Source organism: Protopterus annectens, chromosome 11.part0 (genome assembly GCF_019279795.1).
Source record: "Protopterus annectens isolate FY-2018-M chromosome 11.part0, PAN1.0, whole genome shotgun sequence".
Classification (NCBI taxonomy): domain Eukaryota; kingdom Metazoa; phylum Chordata; order Ceratodontiformes; family Protopteridae; genus Protopterus; species Protopterus annectens.
In genome coordinates, this window is record NC_056745.1 from 705,789,434 (window position 1) to 705,808,045 (window position 18,612).

Genomic DNA, 18,612 nt, shown 5'->3' on the forward strand with positions numbered 1-18,612 from the left:
CTACCACCCCAAACCAATCAGATATATATGTATAAACTTACATATATATATATATATATATATATATATATACACGCACACACACACACACACACACACACACACACACACACACACACACACACACACACACACACACTAAACTAGGAAAAAAACACTGAACTATAACCACGCATATCCTGCATCTTCCAATAAAGACGTCATAAATAGTTAAGTACACCCCATGCAAGGCATCAAGCAACTGGATCTAAATAATGTAATACATAGTACAGTACACTAAATTATACCAAATCATTCACAGCACTAAGAATCATCCTACAAATCAATAACTACAATTAAGGTATAAAATAAAATTATTCAAACTAATTACAAAATCATCCAAATGAAAACATAACCTGTAAAACAGATCTCACACCATTGTACTTTTTGGGTGATTTCAACTTTCACAATATTAATGGAAAGTCTGGTATTTGCATTATACAATCTGATTTTTATTCCATCTCAACAAAGAACTGGAGTTTCCAGTTAGAATAAATAATGCATTGGAGTTATTGTTTTCAAATATAAGTGGTTATAGACATCATATTATACCATTGCCACCATGTGGTACAGCTGATCACTTAGCATTGGAATTTGTTATAAATACAAATTTTATTTCTATTAAGATGATAGGAACTAGCTATAACTGAAGAGGCTTCAGTAAACACAAACTAACTGATGGCATAGGAAATGTTAACCAGACTGGCAAATGACAATATGATCATAGGAAGTTACTAGGCTAATGCCCCTGGGGCCCATACAAGCGTAGCCAAGAGTTTATCTCCAAAAAGAAACCTCAGTCAGCACCTGTCACCCCTGTCAGTGAGGGACACAGGTGGAACACCTGGGGCAAATTTATCTGTTAGGAACTCACTTTTTAAATACTACTACCTTTCACATTTATAATGTTAGAAATCAAAAAGTATCTAAAATATCAGTTTGCTCTTAGTACAGTAATTTTGAACAAAGCTAAAAACAGTGGAGTGAACAAAGGCTCAAAAAAGGTACTTGTTTAATCTTGATCTTACAAACTTAGAAAAAAGATTGATTAAAAGTTTTTGCATTAGCATACATTTACTGAAGGATAAATTCTGAAACTCAAATGTCAGTCATTATTCAGTGACTTCAGTACTGAAGTGATTTGCCAGAAAACCACACATATTATGAGGAAAAGACCAACAAAATAGAGGCTAAAATCTGGACAGTTGCAGCAGTGAGGTATGCATACAATGTAGCCAAAGTCTTTCAGAACATTTCCTGATGTTAAGCACCTACCGCTCGCACATAGAGTAAAACTGAACTGCAGATATGCACCTTCATTTCAGTGCAAAAAACACACAATGCATTTTCACTCCACTATACAAACTAAATTTGCACTTTAGTTAAGATTAAGAAAGAGGTGTCAGTGCAATAGCAATATGTTGAAAAGTGAAAAGCATACAATCATAATAAGGAAAGAACTGATACTGCCCCAGTTAGTTCCTTCAGTTGTGTTGTTTGTGTAACCTTGGAAAACATTACAGCTGTATTCCAAGCAGTTTGCTCTTTTCATCTCGACCACCTCAAGTGGGATGGATGGATCCAATAGTTGAGATGCAACCTTCCCTTCACCAAAGGATGTGCTTAGTAATGCAGTCAGCATAGGTTAACAATCAGCACCAAGAAAACATATGTTTGTGGGCTTCTTTAGAAGCAGCAAAAGGTGGGTACATAATCTCGTATGAGATAGGGTTTACAATCCAACAACCCCCCCCCCCCCGGGTCAGGCCTAGGCAAGTCAATTTACTACTTCTCAAGATTTCAATCCGAACTTACCCATTCCTGCTACCAGTCCATTTTAAGTTAGATTTGCTACAATCACAAAGATAGCTCTTTAAATCCCAAATGCTATTAATGACTAGCACTACACTTCAAGGCTCGCAGGGTTAGTATATATTTCGTCTGTAGCAGAAATGATAAATAGCCCCACAGTTTTTATCACTTGTTTCTAGGATTTGTTGGAAAACCTTTGTCAGGAAATTAATAGAGTGCTGTGAAAATTAAATAAAATTAGTGAGGAACTTTTATTTTGCCTGCAGGAGGAGCCAGGGGAAGAAGTAGTACTAAAGATATATTTTTCATTGACCACAGCACGGATCTGGGTCTGACGAGACTGCTCTGCTGCTCTGCTGCTCTGCTGCTTGGGGATAGGGTTGCTTCCTGCTACCTAAACTAAATAAATATTAGCTTGAGGAACCTGTATTATTGTAATTTAAACAAAACACACTGACTGTCTGTGCCTGACAGACTTGGAGACTTCACACTTGGTCCTTGGGATGATCTGATCTGGATTAAATAAACACACTCTGACTTGGCCCTCAGTTGAATTCTGACAGGCTGGTAGGCCGGTCACGAAGCTGATGTCATCGCGCACGCCTCTGTGTATGATGACATCAGCAAAAGAAAAAAAAAGGCTGAAAAAATTAAAAAAAGCTGTGAAATTCGGGAATTAAGGGAGCCACTTGGAAACTCGTTGCACCCCATTATTTGGACCTCAAAACCGGTAAATACTGAGGTATTCGGTAAGGTTGAGAGGTATGTCCACATTGTCTGATTCACTACTAGCTCAATATACAGGTGCCATTCACAGTTTTGTTTCTGCTTCTAGCCACTTTGTGTTTTTGTTATGCCAATTCATGTTGAAGTACAATTATTAAAGCAGAAAGAAGTAGGTGTTCATTTCTTGATATGATTTGTTTCATGCTTTGGACAACCATTGCTCTAAATTTCTTTGCTAGGCATGCTACTGTTATGTTTGTGAGGAAACAGCCCACAACCAATTCAAAACAACTATTTAAAGTACACTGGCCAACTACAGTTATTTCACATGCATATGTTGTGTGTAGGCAGTCATTTTCTTGCCTATGCAGCCATTATTATGTCATGATGTAGTGCCCATCGGCTCCACATTTGTTCACTGTGATTCCTTAGGGGCCAAAGTTTGTGACAGAAATGGAAATCTAGCTAGCTTTCATGGCCACCACTGTTGGCAGTCTGAAGGTTTATTGGTATGGTATAAACAGTAACCGTGTATTACCCTGGGTTGTGGCAACACACTACATTATGACTAATGTACAGTGTCTGAGCATGTGGTGTGCATTGAGAAGAGTATGACCCTGTTTATAAATAGCATTAACAAGTACCTGTGTAACTGTTATTTCTGAACTGATAATCTGAATACATTCTGACAGTGCAGATCAAGCTGTGAGCACAGACTGTATTTAGATCAAAGCAGGCTGTGTTTGCAGGTTGAGGTGACACTAGATTGTTGCTGATACTGTATATGGACCTTCTTTGGTCTGCCTATTACGTTTTCCAGGGATAGCATGTCAGATGTCCCTACACTCCAAAATCTGTGCCACCTAAAAGATGGAAATGGTAACATACTGGCCCAAGGCAACACACACTGTCTCATTAAAGGAAGCATTTAGAGTTCAGCATCCTACAGCAGACAGGGCACATATCACAGGAGTCAATAGTAATGACGGAATGCTGGATACAAATACGACACAAACAAGCAAAGTATTGTTATATTGGCACTGCTATTGTGTAGAGCTCATTGCCTGATTCTGTATTTCTTCCTGAATTTTTTTTTGTTGTTGTTCATACTACATGATTGTCAAATTCTATGACAGTGCCTCAAAATGTCTAAACAGAACAAACATATACTGCATGACTAGAAGGGACCTAAACATTTCCCCACAAGAATACTTACTGAGCTAAATTCCCTGTATTACCCTGTGATGCTCCACCACTAGACTGGTAATCAAGGAGCCTCAATCCTCACCACTGGCAATAGTGGGGGATGTACACTGATAGGATGACAGGTACATGTACATTATTTCCAGATGCAGCTCTCTGCATCAAGTGCAATTTCCCTTAAGAGCACACAGAGACCACAATCAGTCTGGGGCTGGTTTCCCCTCTTTCTCCAGATTCCCATTAAGACTCCCCACTGGCACAGCTATATAGATGAGTCCTTAGCCAGGATTCCAAGCCAAGTCCTCCAACACTCTTTCTGTCCAACCAGTGCTTCCTGTTCCTGGCCAATTAGCTGACACACACACTCTTGGAGATTTGTTACACACACACACACACACACACACACACACACACACACACACACACACACACACACACACACACACACACACCTGGGCAAGGCTGGCACAGATTTACTAGCTATGCCCCCTTCCACCCAGACAATAAGGTAGTTATCACTGCTATCAGAACCCCTTATCTGCTACTTTAAGGCCCTTGAAAAAGGGTGTCCTATCTTACTGTGTAATGTTAAAATCAATATAAATGGTAGTTTGACCAAGAGCAAGACTATTAGGAGTGGCCCACATAGTGTCACCAAATAAATATGCAAGTACTCTCAGAACTTACATATCTCTACACAGATCAGCCACAGTGAAATGTTTTAAATATATTTAATAATGAACAATAAAAGAACAAGACAATATTAAATATATATTTAGAGTGACATCAGAGTTCCAAATCACAGTAAATATTTAAAACAACATTACAGGACAGTCAAAAATAAATAATGAAAAATATCTAAGCTAAGCTTTGCTATATTCCTGACTATAAATAAGAGAATTACTATAACCTAAGAACTTACTACAGAGCAAGGCAGATGTGGTGAATGGATCTTCTCTAGTTGTTGTTAGGTCAAAGATAGGATACAGAATGCTGTGTCTCACTCAGAGACCTCTTAAATTAACATCTCAAATATTACTGCTGGGATAGCTTGCAGAATGATATCATTTATTGTCCTCTCACTCTATCACAGGTGAAAACCCACTGCTGGAATCTGGCAGTATTTAGAATCTACCTAAGAAAATACATAGACAAGGCTTTTCCTCAGATCTTTGATAGATGCTGGAAGTCATAATACAATAAAATACTTCCAAGACAATATAGAAAGTTCTCTAGTTTTAGATGTTGTGTCTCCTTGGTGACATAAAGCAATTTAATTTCAGCTATTTTTTTCTGAAATTTACTAGACTGAGGTTAACCTCCTGTATCCCAGTTTCCACTGTTAAAATATATAGTTACACAGTTACAATAGTGCATATACATTTATGTTCTTTTCCAGTAGGGCATACTGTGGATCCATTTTAAACACAAGCATTTTTCGAACCCTTTTCAGCACACATCTGTACAAACAAGTTTGATATAGAGATAACATACAGTTCTAATACAGTTGCAACACAAGCATCTTACACAGATCATTTCGATATTCACCAATGACATATAATTATTTACAAAATTCCAGGTAGCTGTGCTGGCAGGATAGCCTTTCATGACACTTCTTCCCCACCTCGAAGACTCACGCAAGTTTTTCAATTGACCCTTGAAAAATGTTGCTTAAGAGGTATGAGCCTATCTGGGAATACATTACCCTATTCCCTGTCTTGAGATTCCAGCTGCCTTTGCATTGCTGACGCCATTACAGTGTTGCACTGTCATATCATATGCCCTCAACCCTAGGCTCCACCATAGTAACTTGGGACTTTGCTGCCTGCCTCACTGTAGCCATAGATCCACCTCTGACTCCCCCACCTTTTACTGCAAATACTTAGCACCAGGGCCACCCTATTATGTTAAGGTTTCATTGTGTTAACATGGTACAATTTGTGCCCCTGCCTCCTGCCTAGCAGTCCTACTGTGTAGTTCACATCACTGACCTTCTTTACCACTTTGAATGGTCCCACCCAAGTTGTCTGCAGCTTGTTGTGTCTGACAGGAATGAGAACCATAATCTGCTGCCCCACAGCATAGTCTCTAGCTCAAGCATTCCTGTCATACCAGGAATTTTTCTGCTGTTGGGCTTCTGCCAGGTTCTCATGAGTTCCCTGAGCCTTGTCTTGAGATTTAGGACATATGCCGTAACAGACTCTTTGTGGGATTCACTCATTCTCCCACTCATCACCAATCACATCTAGAGGTCCCCTTACCCTATGCCCATACAGCAACTGAAAGGGTGGAAAAAACTGGATTCCTGGGGCACCTCTCTGTAACCAAACAAAAGATGGGTCAGATATTTGTCCCACTCCCTCTTAAACTGGCCTGCAAATGCCCATAGCATGGTCTTCAGTGTAGAGTTTAACCTCTCCACCAGACCCTTAGTCTGGGGATAGTAGGGGGTGGTCTTTAGGTGCTTCACCCCACAGTGCTTCCACAGACAAGCCAGCAGGTCTGACATGAAATTGGAAGCTCTGTCAGTCAGTATTTATTTTGGGAAACCTACCATGCTGAAAATCTCTAACAAAGCATTTGCCACCTTTTCTGTCTCAATGGAGGACAGGGCCACTGACTTAGGGTATCTGGTAGCATAATCTACTACCATTAGGATATAACTCTTTCTTGTGGAACATGGGGTACTTAGAGCCCCCACAATATCCATAGATACCCTCTGAAATGACTCCTCAGTCACAGACAAAGGCATCAAAGGAGCTTTCACCTTGTCTCCTGCCTTGCCTACCTTTTGGCACTGCTCACAGGTCCTACAGTACCTGCAGTACCCTGTTACATCCCTGGAAATCCCAGGCCAATAAAAATTCTGCATAATATGTCTGTTTGTATGTTTTATGCCCATATGACCTACAGATGGAAATGCCATGGGTTGTGGCTAGAAGTGCCAGATGGTAGGCTTTGGACACTACCAACTGCTGTATTTTCTCACCCTCTAGCCCTTCCTCAGGGGTCCACTCTCTGCACAGTAACCCCTTTTTCCAGTATACAGATTCCCCTTTCCTTGAGAATCAGGTGCCTCACTAGCTACCTCCTTCAAGCCTTGTAATGTAGGGTCTGTGAGCTGAGCCTGTCTCAACTCTCTCTTTGTAACCCTTCCCAAATCCCCTTCCACAGTAAGTCTGGTGTCCTCTGACAGTGGTGCTTCACTTTTAGCCTGGATACTACTACTCATCTCTGCCCTTGCAGTCACTCTGTCCAAGGGAACATCAGTACCCACCAGCAGCTGTAGCTCACCTTCAGTCTCACTGCTACTGGGTAGCACCCTCCCCTGAAGTAGCCACCTCACCAATTCTGCCTTTAAGTGTGCAGTCCGGGTGTGTGTGTGTGTGTGTGTGTGTGTGTGTGTGTGTGTGTGTGTGTGTGTGTGTGTGTGTGTGTGTGTTCAGTGTTTTGTAGTGCATGTCTTGTTTGTTAGGTGGCAAAGTACTTAGGTTCATAGGTGTGTACTAGGCGAATGGCCCTGGAGCCTTTACAAGCCTAGCCCATAGGATTACCCTGGCATCATGCCACCTGACCTTAGTTGCCAGTGCCTCTGTCGAGTAAAGCTACTGGAGTGATCCCTTGGGTGAATTTTCTATTTCCCATACACCCAACAACATTTTTCTTGAAGAGTGCCAGTGAGGTGCTCTGCTTGCCATGTATGGGAAGTTTATTCCATAGCATGGGCAGTCTCTGGGTTATGAACCTGTCCCTCAAGCATTCCATCCAGCATATTCTGTTGATTGTGGTAATGAGGGTGAGGTCTCTAGAGTGTGTGGTGCAGAGGGAATGGGTTTTCTTCAGATGTAGCATTTCTAACAGAGCTGGGTCAGACATGCCTTTGTAAGTCAAGCAGAAATCACCTCTAAGTAGGCGATATGAGTCCAAGAATAGTTGGAGTTTTTTGAGTCTGTCCATATAGGACAAATGTTTAAGGCCTAGGATCCTCTTTGTGAGGTACCTTTGCTGCCTCTCCAGTTGTTGCAGGTGTTTATTGAGGTACACACCAAATGGGGCATTGTACTCAATGATTGGCCTAATGAGGGGTGAGTAGAGGGAGACAATGACTTCTTTCTTCCTGAACGCAAAACCCTTAGTAATGAGATGTTCCACATAGAAGGACTTTCTGACCACAGTGACAATATGGTGGTCAAAAGAGCGGTTGCTGTCAACCTGTGTTCCCAGATCTCTTATAATGTCTTCTGTGTTCAGTGGACTACCATCGATGTGTTAATTAACGGGAACTGGGTTTTTCCCAAAGGGGACGACAACACATTTTTTGGCATTGAGCTTAAGGCCATGGTTCTGACACCAGTCGTTGGTCTTAGTGAGGCCTTTTTGTAGGATGTCAACATCACTTGAGGAGTTAATAATAGCTCCCAACTTGCAATTGTCTAGGAACTTTGTCAGCCAGAGTCCATTCGTGTTGGTCTGGACTTAAGAAAAGCAGATACCAAACAGGAAAGGACCCAGGACCGTACCCCGTGGGACTCCACTCATGACTGGTTGGCAGTCTGACTTGTAGTTAGCTACTTTCACACTGTGGGTTCTACCTGTGAGCCAGTTTGCAACCCACCTAGTGATATAGGGGTTGATGCTTAGCTTAGTGAGTTTTTACATGATTCCTGAGTGGGGAATGGTATGAAAGGCCTTGGCCAGATCAAGGTAGGCTGTATGAACCACCTTGCCTTCATCCACAGCTCTGGTGACTGAATCAGAAGTTGACCAAGTTGAGCAGGCATGAGCTACCCTTCACAAATCCAAACTGTGTGGGATCCAGATTTTGGAAATTCCCTATATCCTTGTTTATTAGGTCCATGATGATGTGTTCCATAGCTTTGCATACCAGACTTATCAGGCTAATGGGGCAATAGTTCCCAGGGTCTGTAGTCACTCCTCCTTTGTGGAGAGGGATGACTGTAGCAGTGCACCATTCGGTAGGGACAGAGCCTGAGATGAGGCTGTGATTGAACAGGGCACACAGGTGAGGTGCCAGTTCACTCTGTAGTTCATGTAGAACACAGCCAGGGATATTGTCAGGTCCCATAGAAGCTGTATTCTTGGCCTTGGACAGTGCTGTTTTAACCTGTGCAGCAGTAATACTGGGTGCCTGGCAATCTACTGGTATTGTGACTGGTCCCCGGGGGAGGGGGGAGAGAAGAGTAAAGTTGGCACTGAATCTTTCGGCCAGTATACTGACAATATCTGTTGGCTCGGTATAGGATGTACCATTGTGCAGTAGTCAGAGCAAATCTGGGTAATGTCATGGAGATTCTTTATATAACTATAGAAGGCCTTGTGGTTGTCTTTACTATCTGCTGCAATTCTGTTTTCATAGCTAGCTTTAGAGGATTTGATGAGGGATCTCAACTTTTTGTTGAGGCTGATAAGGGAGTTTTTCCAGTCTTGGGACTTCACCTTATTCCACATCAGTTGGACAGTGCTGTTTTAAGCTGTGCAGCAGTAATATGGGAAGCCTGGCAATCTACTGGTATTGTGATTGGTCCTTGGGGGGGGGGGGGTAAAGTTGGCACTGAATCTGTCGGCCTGTATATTGGCAATATCTGTTGGCTCGGTATAGGAGGTACCATTGTGCATTAGCTCAGAGCAAATCTGGGGATTGCCATGGAGATTCTTTACATAACTATAGAAGGCCTTGTGGTTGTCTTTACTATCTGCTGCAATTCTGTTTTCATAGCTAACTTTAGAGGATTTGATGAGGGATATCAGCTTTTTGTTGAGACGATAAGCGAGTTTTTCCAGTCTTGGGACTTCACCTTATTCCCCATCAGTTTTCTCCTTCTGTTGTAGAGTTTGTTTATGGCAGGAGACCACAAGATTAGCTTCCTTTTTATGGAGGAAAGCATCTTGGTTCTATTGGGTATGGCAAGAGTCATGCATTTGTGTACATATCCATACAGTTCATTGGTGTATGATTCCACGGTCATGCAACTATTCTGCATGGGTGCTGTGAAGTTATCCACCTCTGTTTTTCGGAGCCCAAAGTTAGCTTTGGAGAAGTTTTTCATGATGGTTACCTTTGTGGGGTGTGAGGGATGTAGATTTCCAAGGTGATTAGTTTGTGGTCAGATCTAACCAGGGAGGAGTTGACTATTGGTGTAGAGCATTGGTCAGCCATGTTAGAAATGAGCAGGTCAGGGATGTTGCTACCTCTAGTGGGGGTAAGACCGAGCTGGTCCAGGGCATTGGAATTAATGAATTCCAGGAAATGTTGGTCAAGTGTATTGGTACATGCGAAGTTTTCCCAGTTAATGGAGGGGTAGTTGAAGTCGCTCAGTATGAGAGTGTTAGGATGGACCCTAATATTCTCCAGGGTGCTTAGGAACATGGAGTGTGAGTCTTGCGACATGGTTGGGGACCTATAGCAGGCTATAACCCAAATCACACTGTCTTACCCAACGTTAGCTGCACCCAAGTATCTCAGATACGTTATGTTGGTCTACCTGTCTGGAGGTGTGTGTCTAATACTTCTCCCAGTGTGTTGTTTCATTAGGGAGATTTGTTGCTGCCAGACAAGTACAGAGCGACCCATGTAGAATGTGAGTTGTTTCTATTGTTGCATACAGTATTGAGGTTTTTCAGACACATTGTTATTGTTTTATGTTACTACTAGACGAAACTTGGGAAATATTTTTTGTCCTAAAATCTCAGGACATTTGCCATTTTTATGTTCTTTTATTCTCTGGAAATAACAGCCCAAATAGGAACTGTTCTGCACAAACAGGGATAGATGTCAGCTCTCAGAGTCTGTCTTTGGATTCACTTCTCACATTTCTGCCTATGTGTCATTTATTTGCTGTTTAGAAAAGATAGGCACAGAACAATGCACTGCAGTCCATAAGGAAACTTTGTTGCTGTACTATTAAGCAGCAGAATCATTGTTAGATTTTGGGTGAACAGTAATTTTAAAGTTTTTAATTACACAATGAAAGAATCTATTACACTGTACCTTACCTGCTGAAAACACTGCCTTGATGCTTCAGTTCACTTTCATAAGAATTATGAACCGACTTATCTTGTAGGAAGGATTTCTATAATGTTATGCATTAGTTGACTACTGGTTCTACAGTTAGGAGTGCTACAACGAGGTAGTTTTCTAGGGTGGCTAACTTCCCAAAGAGTATTATGCATTTCTTGGTATTGAGTTTTATGCCATGGCTTTTGGCACCAGTCCTTTGTCAACATTAATCCTTCCTGTAGTATGTTCGTGTCTTGGGGGAATTCTGCAACTGCTCCTAGTTTACAGTCTACAAACATGGTCAGCCAGAGGCCCTTAACATTGGCCTTAACTTCTAAGAAGAAAATGCCAAAAAAAGAATGGACCCAGTACAGAGCCCTGAGGGACTCTGCCATTGACTGGCCTCTTTGTGGAGGTGATCTCCCCTACCCCTAACTTCCTGGGTCCTATCAGAGAGCCATTTGGTTATCCATACATCAGGGTTAAGGCATATATCAGTCAGTTAACAATGACAGAGTAGCCTTTTTTCTGTATCACAAAATCTTGTATTTTCTAAGATGTTTTCTTGCTAAAATGTTTGTTAATATTTTTCATAATTATATTTACTCAAGCACAGTTTCTGTAACTCCTTACTTTTGTACTGCTTTAATTACTTTGTAAACATGTATAGCAGGAATAGATTATTGTTTCTTTCTGTATTTCATTTTAACTATTGTAACTTTGATTTTTCTCCCCAGGCCTCCACTGAAAGGAGCTTTTTTGACTAGTTGGACTATCCTGGGCATAGCCGGCCTTAGGCATAGGCCAACTAGGCAGCCACCTAGTGCACCACTCTAGTAGGGGTGCTTTTCCAGTAATTTGGATGGTGTAAGTAGACCAGGATGGGGGCACTAGGAGGTGTGGGGGATCATTGTAGAGCCCCTTGCCTTGGGCACTGGTTGACTAAAGGCCGGCCCTGATCCTGGTTAATCAAATGCAAATAAACAAACAAACTCCTGGCCACATCACACAGACTGGCTTTTGGCTACAGTGCTGCACCACAGCAAGTCTGTCTGTATGACAGTCAGCAGAGATGACTGAAGAGTGAAGTATTGCAACAGTCCACTGTACTACATCATGGTACCCAGTCCCACAGAGGTCCAGACCATTGTACCACACCATGACAGCAAATCTCACAGAAGTTCATTCACGCTAGTGACAATGTTCAGTACCAAGCCTCAGTGCTACATCATGCCAGCCAGTCTTGTACAACTCCATTTGTTTCGATATGAAATCCATTCACCACAATCAGGTAGCTGAACTGGCATATAATAATTCTACTTTCGTCTATTAACCCAGTACTGAGGAGAATTGAGAAATAACATTTTAATCTAATGTATGGAAAGTTCAAAGATTCCTTGACAGAGTCACTAGAGAAGACTGTTCAGTGACTATTAATAATATTTCCTGTCCCTGCCACGCCATTAAACATTATAGCACTTGATTTGTCTACCTATTGTTACATATTTTTGAAGGTAAAACTTGATATTTTCTTGATTTTTTATTATAGACATGATACAAGAGAATAAATCACTCAGAACTCAGAGGGAAGTACAACGCAGGCCAAAATTTGTTTCTGCACAAGATTTGGATGATATAAGAAAAAGGTATGTGCAAGGAGAAATATCATTACAAGTTCTGCTTCTACAATTCCATGTCCTTCCATTTTAGACTTAAGAAGTTTTTTTTCATAAGGTTGTGCATTTTCTATGAGTCACTTTTTTTACAGTTTCTAGATGAGGGCACAAGGTGTTGATTTTGGGAACCCATATTATTAATGTATATGTGCATCTGTATTTAATCAGCTACATTTGGTCAACTAAACAGATGTTTTACAGGTGTGCGAGATCACACAATTCCCAGGGCTGGGGAATATTCCCTTCCCTGATATTGTGCAATCTCAGAGTTAGTGTGTATGATTAGTGGGGGATGCTATTTGGCATGCTGCCTGTAGTAATGTTTTGAGGTTTGCGTTATCAATGTTTGGTAGTCAGTGATGGTTTTTGCTGCTCTTTTGTTTAAAATTTGCATGTGCAGAGGTTGTTTCTTGGTGCATGCATGGTAGACTTTCGGTGCTGACTTTGTCATTCTATAGTTGTGTTTTAAAGGTCAAGGTATGGGTGTCTCAATGAAAATGAGTATACTCATCTGTCTTTTTAATTTCTCCAAGTCTTTTGGGTTTCTAATACCATGACAGGAATGGACCCCATTCCTAAGTCAAAGTACGATTAAAGTTCATGAAATTAGTATTGTTTCACTCTTTGATGTTAGCCAAAAGTGCTCTTCACATTATTGGCTTTGTTTGTCCAGGTTTTGTGCTAAGAGGTTGACAGCTATGAGAAATTAATTCACTAAATGATAGCCATTAAGTTTCAGTCTTCCTATTTTTGAGGAACCTGCTGATTTGGCATAATGGCATGTTGCTCTAACTGTAAAATGTTCAAACACTAAATTTAAAATGCGCTCTAACAAGTGTGCTGTATTATACAAGGCATATAATTTAATAAAGTCAGGAAGGTGCATCAAAGAAAAGAACACATGAATGTTTCTTGTTTTGTGTCCAAGGGGCCTATGATTTGAAAACAGACCAAAGGTAATCTTTATCCACCCATGGCCATGCATTTTCTTTGGATGTGGTGTGGGTTTCAATGCTGTTTCAATGAATGCGAGTTTCAAAAGTAGAAGTTTTAATGCCATTGCCATGTAAGATATGATTGTTGTTAGTACTGTCATTTCTTAGAACATTTTAAAATGTTAACATCCTAAACTTGGGAAAACAATGAGCAATGCTGTTTCGTGAATGTGAGATTTAAAGGCAGAGTAGTTTTAATGCTAAGTCTGTTTTCATTGTGAGACTGTATTGCTTTGTTTAGCAAATGTGCATCAGTGGTTTGTGCTATAAAATTTGAAATAAATGTTTTAAATTAAATCCAAATATCTGTAATCACTGTAGAAGTAAAGCAGAAGACAGTATGCACAGTGAGAGTTTTGAACAGTGTTTATGGCAACTGGCGAGAAATTGGCTAAAAGCAGGCATCCGGAACAGAAAATGGGCGTGTCTATCAGCTGATGTCACTGTGATGTCACACAATGGGTGTGGCATTGATGGGAGAGGGGTGGGAATGGGTGGGGTTATGAGTGATGCAAGGGGCGTGACCTTAGTCCGGTTTTAGCTACAAAGAAAGCTGGCAACCCATTATGCATTTCTTGGTATTGAGTTTTATGCCATGGCTTTTGGCACCAGTCCTTTGTCAACATTAATCCTTCCTGTAGTATGTTCGTGTCTTGGGGGAATTCTGCAACTGCTCCTAGTTTACAGTCTACAAACATGGTCAGCCAGAGGCCCTTAACATTGGCCTTAACTTCTAAGAAGAAAATGCCAAAAAAAGAATGGACCCAGTACAGAGCCCTGAGGGACTCTGCCATTGACTGGCCTCTTTGTGGAGGTGATCTCCCCTACCCCTAACTTCCTGGGTCCTATCAGAGAGCCATTTGGTTATCCATACATCAGGGTTAAGGCATATATCAGTCAGTTAACAATGACAGAGTAGCCTTTTTTCTGTATCACAAAATCTTGTATTTTTCTAAGATGTTTTCTTGCTAAAATGTTTGTTAATATTTTTCATAATTATATTTACTCAAGCACAGTTTCTGTAACTCCTTACTTTTGTACTGCTTTAATTACTTTGTAAACATGTATAGCAGGAATAGATTATTGTTTCTTTTCTGTATTTCATTTTAACTATTGTAACTTTGATTTTTCTCCCCAGGCCTCCACTGAAAGGAGCTTTTTTGACTAGTTGGACTATCCTGGGCATAGCCGGCCTTAGGCATAGGCCAACTAGGCAGCCACCTAGTGCACCACTCTAGTAGGGGTGCTTTTCCAGTAATTTGGATGGTGTAAGTAGACCAGGATGGGGGCACTAGGAGGTGTGGGGGATCATTGTAGAGCCCCCTTGCCTTGGGCACTGGTTGACTAAAGGCCGGCCCTGATCCTGGTTAATCAAATGCAAATAAACAAACAAACTCCTGGCCACATCACACAGACTGGCTTTTGGCTACAGTGCTGCACCACAGCAAGTCTGTCTGTATGACAGTCAGCAGAGATGACTGAAGAGTGAAGTATTGCAACAGTCCACTGTACTACATCATGGTACCCAGTCCCACAGAGGTCCAGACCATTGTACCACACCATGACAGCAAATCTCACAGAAGTTCATTCACGCTAGTGACAATGTTCAGTACCAAGCCTCAGTGCTACATCATGCCAGCCAGTCTTGTACAACTCCATTTGTTTCGATATGAAATCCATTCACCACAATCAGGTAGCTGAACTGGCATATAATAATTCTACTTTCGTCTATTAACCCAGTACTGAGGAGAATTGAGAAATAACATTTTAATCTAATGTATGGAAAGTTCAAAGATTCCTTGACAGAGTCACTAGAAGACTGTTCAGTGACTATTAATAATATTTCCTGTCCCTGCCACGCCATTAAACATTATAGCACTTGATTTGTCTACCTATTGTTACATATTTTTGAAGGTAAAACTTGATATTTTCTTGATTTTTTATTATAGACATGATACAAGAGAATAAATCACTCAGAACTCAGAGGGAAGTACAACGCAGGCCAAAATTTGTTTCTGCACAAGATTTGGATGATATAAGAAAAAGGTATGTGCAAGGAGAAATATCGTACAAGTTCTGCTTCTACAATTCCATGTCCTTCCATTTTAGACTTAAGAAGTTTTTTTTTTTCATAAGGTTGTGCATTTTCTATGAGTCACTTTTTTTACAGTTTCTAGATGAGGGCACAAGGTGTTGATTTTGGGAACCCATATTATTAATGTATATGTGCATCTGTATTTAATCAGCTACATTTGGTCAACTAAACAGATGTTTTACAGGTGTGCGAGATCACACAATTCCCAGGGCTGGGGAATATTCCCTTCCCTGATATTGTGCAATCTCAGAGTTAGTGTGTATGATTAGTGGGGGATGCTATTTGGCATGCTGCCTGTAGTAATGTTTTGAGGTTTGCGTTATCAATGTTTGGTAGTCAGTGATGGTTTTTGCTGCTCTTTTGTTTAAAATTTGCATGTGCAGAGGTTGTTTCTTGGTGCATGCATGGTAGACTTTCGGTGCTGACTTTGTCATTCTATAGTTGTGTTTTAAAGGTCAAGGTATGGGTGTCTCAATGAAAATGAGTATACTCATCTGTCTTTTTTAATTTCTCCAAGTCTTTTGGGTTTCTAATACCATGACAGGAATGGACCCCATTCCTAAGTCAAAGTACGATTAAAGTTCATGAAATTAGTATTGTTTCACTCTTTGATGTTAGCCAAAAGTGCTCTTCACAGCACCCACAATGTGCCCAGTAATGACTCCTTCTGCAATTCGTATGATGTTACATGAATTGGTAACATATCTAAATATGATTGTAAATTCTTTCTTATAAGATCCGTTGCTCCTACTACTATTGGAACTGTCTGGGTATCTTTCTTCCACATGGCTCTCATTTCTGCCTGCAGATCCAGGTATTTTTTGACTTTGTGTCTCTCTGTATGCAAGACACTGTAGTTAGTGGGTGTGCCAATTTCAATGTTCAGTGCTACTTTTCTCTTCTTTTCTTGGACCACTATATCCAGTTTTCTAACATCTATCTTTTGAACTGTTGGTATTGGGTGATCCCATGTGATATAAACTTCATCATTTTCTATGATTCTTTGTGGCTCATGTTTTCAGTGTTTTTCAGCCACTTCAGTACCATAATGTTTGCACAATCTCCAGTGTAACAATCCCGCCACATTATTATGCCTTTCAGTATACAGTCCCTCTGCCATTAGTGCATTGCAACCAGCAACAAGGTGTGTGACTGTTTCCAGTTCAATTATACAGAACCTACATATGTCTGTTTTTCCCACATGTTCAATGGACTTTGTAAATCAGTGTGTACGCAGCCCACTATCTTGGGCTGCCTTTCATTTCTTGATGTGAATTCACCTCTCCATAACCATTCCTATGTTCATTCTTGATCAACACAAGGCTCTTCAAGAAGTTTTCTATACTTGCAACTATATTTATATTTTTTCCACATTTCTTGTCTTCTCATCTTGTCCTTCACCTTATATTCTTTCTTTTGTTTTTTTTTTTAGCACATTCAGTTGCTGCCTGGTTTTTATCTACTTCTGGTTTGATTTCCATTCCTGCTTGATGTTGATATGCTTCTGCTAAATTAAGCAGAAATGTCATGATAGATTTATTCTTCTCATGTTTCAAAACTTTCACTACATTTCTTCTATCTTGTGAGGTCAGTAGATATGTGTGAAGTCTCACAATTGCAAATCTATACATGTAATAATTTTCAAGGAGGCCCATCCCTCCTTCAGAACGGGGAATATATAATTTTGGTATGCACTGATTTTTATAAATCATTTGGTGAGCATGAAGCATCCTTCTTGTTTTGATAGCCAATCTATCCAACCCTTTTTGTGGCTAGTCAGTCACTCCAAAACTATATGTTTGGACAGGAAGAACAAATTGATTTATGGCTTGGATCTTGTTCCTAGATGTCCATGCTGTTTTCAGGATTAATTTAAGTCATTTAAAGTACTCCTTACTAAGCTTTATTCACATTTGTTCATGTTTTATTGTTGATCCGTCATCAATTCCCAAGTATTTATACACTCCCTCTTGCTCAAGTTCTTTTATATCACATTCTTGTCCCAAACTGATATTTTCCTGATGCTGCAGTTTTCCTTTTTTAAAGGTTGCTTTTGCACATTTATCAAGACCAAATGACATTCCAATATCATCTGAAAAAGTTTTGACAACCTGCAGCTGTGCTTTCAGTTTCTCCTCTGATGAGCTATACAGTTTGAAATCATCAACAAAGAGAAGTTGAGAAGTCATTAGACTTCATTGTTTTCTAGAAGCCAAATTGTAGCCATGGCCTAAGCTGTTAAGTAAACAGCTTAATGGATTAATGGCAAGGCAGAATAGCAACGGTGACAGAGAGTCACCCTGGAATACCCCCTTTGAATATTTATCCTTGGGATAATAATCTGTCCTTTATCATGACTTAATTGCAAAGTGGTGTGCCATTGTTACATGGTTACTGTAATGTAGTCAATCAGTGTATGATGTATCTTATACATTTTTCAGCACTCTTTATCCATGAATGTGGGATACTATCAAATGCTTTTTTGTAGTCAATCCATGCCATACTTAGATTCTTCCCCTTCTTACAGTTCTCCACTATAACTTTGTTTAACAACAAATGATCCTTTGTTTCATATGACTTTCTTTTATTGCCCTTTTGTTCTACTTCCATAATTCAGTTTTCTTCTAAATGACTATAAACTCTGTCGGTGTCAATTCCCGTGTATAGTTTATACGTCGTTGGAAGACAAGTTATTGGTCTATAATTTTTAGGGTAGCTTGCATGTTCACTCTTAAGTAAGAGCATTGTTTTTCCTGTTGTTAACCAGTGTAGTGTGTGTTCGGGGTGCGCATATAATACTTTAAGCCAAAAGTTAGGTACTGCATCTCGGCATGTGGTTTTCCAGTTAGAGGCTTTTCTCAACTTTGTTTCAATCTCTGGCTGTTATTTCATCCCATTTAATATCCTGTACCTTTAAACGCCTTATTATTTCTTTACTTCTTCTGTCCATTTAGCATCTTTGTTATGTTCCACAGGATCGTCATAGATAGTTCTCCACAATGTATTTACTTCCTCTTCTTTTGGCAGTCTTTCAGTTCCTTTTACTTT

The 18,612-nt window shown here is 40.3% G+C and overlaps 1 protein-coding gene across 1 annotated transcript in view; it reads left to right on the forward strand.

The window, feature by feature from the left end:
• Nucleotides 1-18,612, forward strand: part of LOC122815567 (protein mono-ADP-ribosyltransferase PARP12-like) — a 991,743-nt gene that overhangs the window by 574,254 nt on the left and 398,877 nt on the right. Inside the window, exon 8 of the mRNA XM_044088173.1 lies at nucleotides 12,348-12,444. Coding sequence (XP_043944108.1) covers nucleotides 12,348-12,444 — 97 coding nt within the window. The remainder of the gene's footprint in view (nucleotides 1-12,347; nucleotides 12,445-18,612) is intronic.